An 8,435-nucleotide genomic window follows, 5' to 3' on the forward strand; every position below is an offset into this window, starting at 1 on the left:
CCGGTCCCGACAGCCCGGCGCGGCGCAGGCGGAGGCAGAGCGGCGGCCGGGGCGTCCCGGCCCGAGCGCGGTGAGTGCGGCACCGGCACCGGGGGGCCCGACGGGGCGGGGCGGGGCCGCCGCATCCCGGCAGCGGGCGGGGGGAGCGGGGCCTCCGGTGATGGAGCGGCCCTGACGGGGATGGGGGGGCCGATGGGCCCGGCGGAGCGGGCGGCGGGGCCGCCGGTGGTGGCGGGGCGGCGGCGGGGGGAGCGGGTGATGGAGCGGCCCGGGGTTGGCCGTCTGCGGCACCGGCGGCGGAACGGCCCGCCCGGTGTCCCCGGTGATGGAACGGCCCGGGGGGGCACGGCCTGACTCAGCGGGGGACCGGCCTCCGCCTCCTCCCGCAGGGCCTGGCCCGGTGGGAGCTGCAGTCCCGGACACCGGTACCGGTACCGGCACCATTACCGGCGGGGCAGCCCCGGGAGGTGCCTGCCCCGGGCAGCGGGGCCGTGCCCGCGGTCCCGTCCCGTCCCCCTTCCCAGGTGTCCCGGGGCAGCATCACGGTAAGGTGCCAACACCGGGCACGGCTGCCTTGCGTCCGCACAGTGGGGCCCTGCCGGTGCCGGTGGCCGCGGCGTGGTGGCGGTGGCTCCGGCCCGGTGATGGCGGCGGTGGCAGCCCCGGCACGGCGGTGGCCTGGCGGCGGTGGCACGGCAGCACCGGGGGACCCCGTGGGGCACGAGGTGGGGACGCCACGGGGGGACACGGGCACGGCAGGTCCCTGACACCTCCCCGCTCCCCGCCGCGGGGTCCCCGGGGCGCTTCGGGCCCCCCGGGACGTCACCGTGCGTCCCCACGGCGGCTCCGGGCTCCGTCCCCGCGGGAGGTGGGGACGCGGGGGGCGGCTGCTCCCGGCACGCACGGGGGGACGCAGCCGCAGCGCGAGGGCTGGCACCGGGCACTGGGCTGCGTCGGCCGGCGGCACTGCCGGTACCGCCGATGGCGGCGTGGCGCAGGGTAACGACGCCGGAGCAGCGGCCGCAGGCTCGCAGCCCCGGTGCGCACGCTGCCGCGGTGACCCCGCTCCGGGGGTCCCGGGGGGACGTGGGGGCCGATCCCGGCGGCAGCCCCGGGGCTCTCCCGCAGCCCGCGGCACGGCACCGGCAGCGCCGCAGCGTCCCCGAGCCTGCGCCTTCCCCCGCGCCGCCGTTTGTCACCCGAGCCGCCGGGATGCGCTCCCGAAATAGCAGCCGCGGTCTCCTCGGGGCGGGCGCTGCCGCCGCTCCCGCAGCCCTCGGCGCTGCCCGGGGACGGGCGCGGGCTCCGCCGCGGCTCTGGCGGGGCCGGTGGCCGGGGACGCCCGCGGCGAGGGGCCGGCGAGCGGCCTGGGCAGCCGTTGTCGCCGTTCTGCTGCCGAGAGCCCGGCGCGGGGCCTCACCCTGCCGGCCCTTGCCTTGGCACCCGCGCCCACGCCACCTCGGCGCCCCCCGCTCCGGGGACAGAGGCGCCGGGCGCGGTCTGGGGGCTGGTGACCGGCCGGGCAGCGCTGGGCCGCAGGACAACGGCAGCGCGGCGGTCAGCTCCCTGCTCCCTGCCCCGTCAGCACGGCTGGCGGGGAGCGCTCGGAAGGGGCACGGGGCCAGGGGCTGGGGCGGGAGCAGAGCCGTGGAACGCGGGCGGCACGCGGAGCCCCCGGCCCCGCCGCGGCTCTGCGAGCCCCTCGGGGCAGTGCCCCCGGCCCCGGCGCTCCCCAGGAGTCGCTGCCGGGTCGGGATTTCTGCCGGAGGCTGCTGCGGAGGCTGCCAGCCCTGCCAGCCCTGGGCGCAGCCCGTGCGCGGGGCCGCGGCGGGGCCGATCGTGCCCGGCGGCCGTGCTGGCACACGGCGGCGTCGCGTCGGCCCCGGGGAGTGGCCGGGCGCTGGCGCAGGGCTGACCTGGATTTGTCCTGCCTCGAAACTCGCCCCCTCTGCCGCGTGTGCACGCCGCGACCAAAGTCCTTGGCTTACTTCAGCAAAGGAGACGCCGGGCTGAGCATCGCCGGGCGTCCCCTGCCCACGCGGTGTGCGCTCGGGGCTCCTCGACCGGGGGCTCCCGTGGGGCCAACGGAGGCCGGGGGGCTCCCGGCGGGCTCGGTGCTGGTGCCCCGTGGGGCAGCGGGCTGTGGGCCGGGGCCGCTCGCCGAGCCGGGGCCTGCCGTGTGCCGCAGCTCGCTGTGCCGCGTCGGGCGGCTCCCCCACGCGCAGCCCTAATTAGCCCGGTGCCCGCTGATGATGCACGCGCCGAGCCCGGGCGGGCCGGTCGGAGAGGTGCCGCGGCCGCGCTGCCAGCCCTGCGCCGGGCAGGGCGCTGTGCCGGGGGGCTCCTGCCCTCTCGGGGGGCTCCTGCCCTTTCGGGAGAGGTCCCCGTTGCGTGGACACTCCTGGGGGGGTCCGGGCGAGGGGCTCCCGGCCCCGGTTTGGCCTCTCCGCAGTGCTCCCGGTAACCACCACCGGCACCTGCAGGGCCCAGCGATGTGTCGGCAGGGGGCTGCGTGCCGCAGACCCCCCCGCACCCAGCAGCCCCTCTCCCCGTCTCCGTCCCCCCCCCGCACACGGGCAGCAGCCGCGGGTCCCGGCAGAGCCGCGGCCGCCGCAGTGCGCGTGGCTCCGCGCCGCGCATGACTCAGCTCCGCTCCCCCCGCGCCGGTGGCGCTGCCGGAGGGGGGACCCCTGCCCGCCGGCGGGGAGCAGGATGGTGCCCCCCCGGCTGGCAGCTCTGCGCCCCCCGGGGCCGCGGTGTCACCGGTGCTGAGTCACAGCGGTGGCGGCTGCCCTGCTCCGGGGGGGGGGGGGGACGGGGGCTGGCGGCCCCTTGCCCCCCCCCCGGGGGGGCCCCCGGGGGGGGGGCAGCCCCCCAGGGTGCCGGGGGGGGGGGGGGGATGGCCCCCCCCCCCCCCCCCCCAGGAGCCCCCGCTCGCAGCTGGCCCCTAAGCCCCTGATCTCTGATCTGCGCAGGAGAGTGAAAGCGGATTAATGCTGCTGCCTCAGGGGAAAAGGGGGGGGATCCCCAGCCCCCCCCATCCTGGGGAGGGGCTGGGACCCAGCTCCTCGCGGCAGGGAGGGTCACTTCTCCAAAACCTTTGGCTGGAGGCAGTGGGGCAGTGCCTGGGTGCCCCCTCCCCAGCACAGGGCAGCGGGGACCCCCCCGGCCCCGCAGCCCGGCTCCGCAGCTCCCCGCAGTGCTGTGGGGCTGGGGTCTCTGCCCCCGGACCCCTCGCCATCTGGGCGCGGGTTTGCCGCCCGCCCTTCCAGCAGATGTTTGCCCCCTCTAAGCCTGGCTCTGACGGACCCCGATTGTGGCCCCGGGCAGATTAGGAGGCGATCGAGGGCTGGACTGGGGGGGCTGTAAGCTGCTTACCGTCCCTCAGCGCGCGCGGAGCCCCCCGGCACGGCCGGGCTCAGCCCCCTATTGCTGGGGCGTCCCGGTGGCACCAGCTGGGGACCACAGTGCTGGCCGCAAGCCCGTGTTGCTACGTGGGGAGGGGGCTCGGCCGGTGCCACGTCCCGCAGCCCCCCCCGGCGGGCCGGGGTCCCACCGCCCGGCGTCACCGCGGGCAGCCCGGCGTGACAGCCGCCTCTCCCGCAGCTGGGGCATGGCCGTCAATGTGTACTCCACCTCGGTGACCAGCGAGAACCTGAGCCGCCACGACATGCTGGCCTGGGTCAACGACTCCCTGCAGCTCAACTACACCAAGATCGAGCAGCTCTGCTCAGGTGGGTCCCCGCCGCCGGGCGCGGGCGCGTGCCCCGGCCCCTCGTGACGCCGCCGTGTCCCCCCCCCCCCCCGCTCCCCAGGGGCCGCCTACTGCCAGTTCATGGACATGCTGTTCCCCGGCTGCGTCCACCTGCGGAAGGTGAAGTTCCAGGCCAAGCTGGAGCACGAGTACATCCACAACTTCAAGGTGCTGCAGGCCGCCTTCAAGAAGATGGGAGTGGACAAAGTAGGTCCCGTGGGGGCGGCCGGGGGGGGGGGGTCCCGGTGCCCGGCCGGGGAGGGCACCCCCCGAGCGCGTCTGTCCCCGCAGATCATCGCGGTGGAGAGGCTGGTGAAAGGCAAGTTCCAGGACAACTTCGAGTTCATCCAGTGGTTCAAGAAGTTCTTTGACGCCAACTACGACGGGAAGGAGTACAACCCGCTGCTGGCGCGGCAGGGCCAGGACGTCACGCCCCCCCCCAAACCCAGGTGATCAGATCTTCAACAAATCCAAGAAACCCATTGGCACTGCAGGTAATGCCCGGGTCCCTCTGGAGAGCGCTGCCCCCCGCCCTCCCGCCCGGCCTCCTGTGCCCCACGCTGCTCTGGCCGCGTTCGGGCGCCCCCCGCACCCCTGCCCTGCCCCTGCCTGCGCTCTGCTCTGCTGCACGCCTGCGACCGTCAGTGCCAAGCAGGTTTGCGAGGACGCCCGGGCTGGGGTGAATGGGGATGGCTGCCCCCAGCGGAGGGTGTGCTGGGGAGCCGGGTGGGCTCGGAGGGCTCAGAGCAGCCTGGCATCCCCGCTCCGCCTTCCGCTCCCGGTTTGTGCCCCCAGGGCCCCCAGTGGTGCTTGGGGGCCGCAGTGCAGCCGGGCTGTTCCCCAGCTGCCGGTGACATGGGCTGGGAGGATGCTGGGGGGATCATGCCGCTGCGCTGCTCCCCCCAAGCCTGATGCCACTGCGTGGGTCCCCAGCGGGCACAGCACCGGGGTGAGCCCGGCCCCGAGACCTGACCCCGTGCTGCAGCCCACGGGGGTCTCGCTGCCCACCCAGCACGTGCGCAGCCAGCCTGGTAAGGAGCCCGGCGAGCACCCCCTGGCCCCGTGCATGGCAAAGCCCATCCTGGCCACAAGCACTGCCTGCAGGGGGGCTGGGGGTGGGCTCTGCCTGGGGAAACCGAGGCATCGGGGAGGGGAGGGGGGGCTCAGCCAGGAGCCGCGGCGCAGCCCCCCCAGCGCTCTGCCTGACCCCGCTCCCGTGGCTCCCTCCGCTCCCCCGGCCCTGCGCGCCGCGGCTGGGGGTCCCGGCAGCCCCGGCTGGCATTAACCCACCCTCTCTGGCTGCCCCAAGTCCCCCAGAGGACCTCCCCCACAGGCCCCAAGAGCACGCATAACCCGGCCCGCCTCAGCAACGTCCCCAGCAGCATCCTCCGGAAAAACTCCCCCGCCGCCCGCAACGGGGGCCCCGAGGCCGACGCGCAGATCCTGGAGCTCAACCAGCAGGTGGGCAGGGCTGCGGGCAGGGGAAGGAGCGCGGGGTCCCGGGGGAGCTGCAGCCCCCTCAGCACAAACGCTGACGTCTGCCCGCAGCTGATGGATCTGAAGTTGACAGTGGACGGGCTGGAGAAGGAGCGGGATTTCTACTTCAGCAAACTGCGGGACATCGAGCTGATCTGCCAGGAGCACGAGAACGAAAACAGCCCCATCATCACGGGCATCGTCAGCGTCCTCTACGCCACGGAGGTGAGCACGGAGCACGCGTTGCCTGTCCCACCAGCCCCCCCAGCTCTCTGGGCTTTCCCTGGGACAAGACCCCTGTCCCCAGCATCCAGCCTCTTCTGCACCCATGGGTGCCCCAGGGGTTGGGCTTGCCAAGGGCTTTGCACCGTGCTGGGAGAAACCACGGGGAGAGAGAGGGCGCAGGGCAAGGGCGCAGGTGGGCCAGGGTCTGACGGGGGTCTGACGGTGCCCGTGCCCCCTGGCAGGAGGGTTTCGCTCCGCCAGAGGATGATGAGCTGGAGGAGCAGCAGCCAGAGGACCAGGATGAGTACTAGCCCCGGCACGCTCCCGCGCCCCGCGCCACCCTGCGCCGATCCCCTCCATAGACATTCGAGGTCTGAGTCTGTGCGCCTCGCCCTGCACCGTCACTGCACCATCACAGCCTCCGGCCGAGCCGGCACGCTCGGCGTCCAGCAGCTCCCGTGGGAAGCCTCTGTCTCCATAATAAATAGATGTCAATCCATAGAGGAGCACAGCTGTAAATACGCCGGGGGCTGGCGGGTGGGGACGGGCTCTGGCCCCGGCACCCAGCGCCCCAGCCCTCGCCCCCTCCACCCCATATTTATTTTGGTTGTCTTCTCTGGTGCGAGTGCTGCAGCCGCCCCGGCACCCGCTGCCCCTGCCCACCCCGCAGTGCCATAGCTGGAGAGAAAGAGCGAGGCCGGGGGGGCTTCACAGGGCACAGCTCGCTGCCCCGCCAGCCCTGCGGCTGCGGAGGGAAGGGGGCAGGCAGCCCCGGGGGCCGCGCACGGGGCCAGCGCTGCCCTGCCGCCCGCTGCGAGGGAGCGGCTCTGAGGAGGAGGAGGAGGAGGTTCAGATTCCTGGGGAGGCGGAGGAAGGAGCCCCAGGAGGAAGGAGCCCCAGCCCGGCTGACAACGCGGCTGCAGCGGGGAGCAGCAGGGGCTGGGGCAGCCCAGGGTGAGGACCCCCCCCCGGGCCAGGTCTCCCGCCCCGCAGGGCGCCGGGGTGGGTTTGCCGAGAGCGGCACGCAGCACCTGCCCCGGCCATCTCCCCGTTGCATCGCTTGTCTGGTCCATCACTCCGGTTGCAAAGCCTGCATCTGTGTTAAGTTTTATTTAAAATAAACTTGTGTGGTAAAACGTTGTTCTGCCCGTGTCTGGCCTGGTTCCCGCACACGGTGGGAGGTGGGGGGCTGGTGGCAGCGCCCCTCGCTGGGGCTTGTGCACGGCGGCAGCCCCGTGCTGCTCCCTGGGATGGATCGCAGAATCCCAGAATCATGAAGGTTGGAAAAGCCCTCCAAGATCTGGCCCAACCACCCCCTGCCACCAATGTCACCCACCAAACCATGTCCCCAGGCACCACGTCCAACCTCTCCTTGAACACCCCCAGGGATGGGGACTCCACCACCTCCCTGGGCAACCCGTCCCAACGCCTGACTGCTCTTTCTGAGCAGAAATGTCTCCTCATTTCCAACCTGAGCCTCCCCAGGCACAACCTGAGGCCGTTCCCTCAGGTCCTACCACAGCTCCCTGTGAGCAGAGGCCGACCCCCAGCTCCCCACCCCTTCCTTTCAGGTGGTTGCAGGGAGCAATGAGGTCTCCCTGAGCCTCCTCTGCTCCAGACCAACCCCCCCCCCCGGCTCCCTCAGCCGCTCCTCCCAGGCCTTGTGTCCCAGGCCCCTCACCAGCTTCGGAGCCCTGCTCTGGACACGCTCCAGGGCCTCGACGTCCTCCTTGCAGCGAGGGGCCCAAAGCTGAACCCAGCACGCGAGGTGCGGCCTCAGCGGAGCAGGGCACAGGGGGACGATCACCTCCCTGCTCCTGCTGGCTGCACTACTGGCACAGCCAGGATGCCGCTGCCCTTCTTGGCCACCCGGGCACGCTGTGGGCTCATGTTCAGGTGAACATCGCTCAGCAGTGCAGGACCCAGCCCTGAGCCATGTTGAACCTCATCCTACTGGCCTCTGCCCATCAACCCATCCTGTCCAGGTCCCTCTGCAGGGCCTTCCTACCCTCCAGCAGCTCGACACTTCCCCCCCGCTTGGCGTCATCTGCAAACTTACGGAGGGTGCTCTCAATTCCCTCATCAATATACTAAAGAGTACGGTCCCCAACACCGACTGCCAGGGAGCACCAATCGTGACCGGTCACCAGCTGGATTTCACTCCGTTCACCACTACTCTCTGGGCTTGGCCGTCCAGCCAGTTTTTAACCCAGCAAAGAGCACACCTGTCCAAGCCACGGGCTTCCAGCTTGTCCAGGAGAATACTGTGGGAGAATGTGTCAAAAGCATTGCTGAAATCTAGGTAGACTATGTCAACAGCCTTTCTTTCATCCACCAGGTGGGTCACCCAGTCACAGAAGAAGATGAGGATGGTCAGACAGCACTTGTCTTTCATGAACCCATGCTGACTGGGCTTGATCCCCCCGTTGTCCCGCATATGCTGTATGACTGCATTCAAGATGACCTGTTCTGTCACCTTTCCTGGCACTGTGGTCAGGCTGACAGGTCTGTAGTTCCCTGGGTCCTCCTTATGACCCTTCTTATAGATGGGCGTCACATCAGCAAGTCTCCAGTCATCCGGGACCTCTCCAGGTGACCAGGACCGCTGACAGACGAAAGAAAGCAGCCCAGCAATCACACCCGGGAGCAAAACCCGGGACAAAACCAGCTCTGTCTTTGCACCACAGAACCAGGGGAGAGCGCGAACGCAGTCCCCCACTACCACAAATTATGCAGTCGAGTTTCCCGCATTTGGGGAAATCGCAGGGGTCAGCACACCCGGAGTGCAGGGGATGAGCCTCGCCCTGGGAAAACCACCTGCCTGATCATGGTGTCTCCCCTGCCAGGTAAGTATGCTCAGCCCTCCCCGAACACGCGCCCCCACGCGCGCGCACGCACACCCACCACACGGACACGCGCCCCGCGGACCCGACACCGGACCCGCCCGCCTCGGCCCGCCCCGCCCCGCGCACTGCCCACG

The 8,435-nt window shown here is 71.7% G+C and overlaps 1 protein-coding gene and 1 non-coding gene across 2 annotated transcripts; one reads left to right on the plus strand and one right to left on the minus strand.

Moving 5' to 3' along the window:
- Nucleotides 1-6: 6 nt before the first annotated feature.
- Nucleotides 7-6,595, plus strand: MAPRE3 (microtubule associated protein RP/EB family member 3). Its single transcript, XM_035311326.1, is given in 8 exon segments — nt 7-70; nt 3,607-3,734; nt 3,816-3,961; nt 4,046-4,186; nt 4,188-4,248; nt 5,064-5,215; nt 5,303-5,455; nt 5,698-6,595. Coding segments are annotated over 7 exon segments (843 nt in total). The 5' UTR covers nt 7-70; nt 3,607-3,613; the 3' UTR covers nt 5,767-6,595.
- Nucleotides 6,596-8,145: 1,550 nt separating this feature from the next.
- Nucleotides 8,146-8,309, minus strand: LOC118157087. The gene has a single exon (XR_004746539.1). It is a non-coding gene; the product is annotated as a U1 spliceosomal RNA (small nuclear RNA).
- Between the last annotated feature and the right edge of the window lie 126 nt (nt 8,310-8,435).

Source organism: Oxyura jamaicensis (assembly GCF_011077185.1).
Source record: "Oxyura jamaicensis isolate SHBP4307 breed ruddy duck chromosome 3 unlocalized genomic scaffold, BPBGC_Ojam_1.0 oxy3_random_OJ164, whole genome shotgun sequence".
In the NCBI taxonomy this organism is placed as follows: domain Eukaryota; kingdom Metazoa; phylum Chordata; class Aves; order Anseriformes; family Anatidae; genus Oxyura; species Oxyura jamaicensis.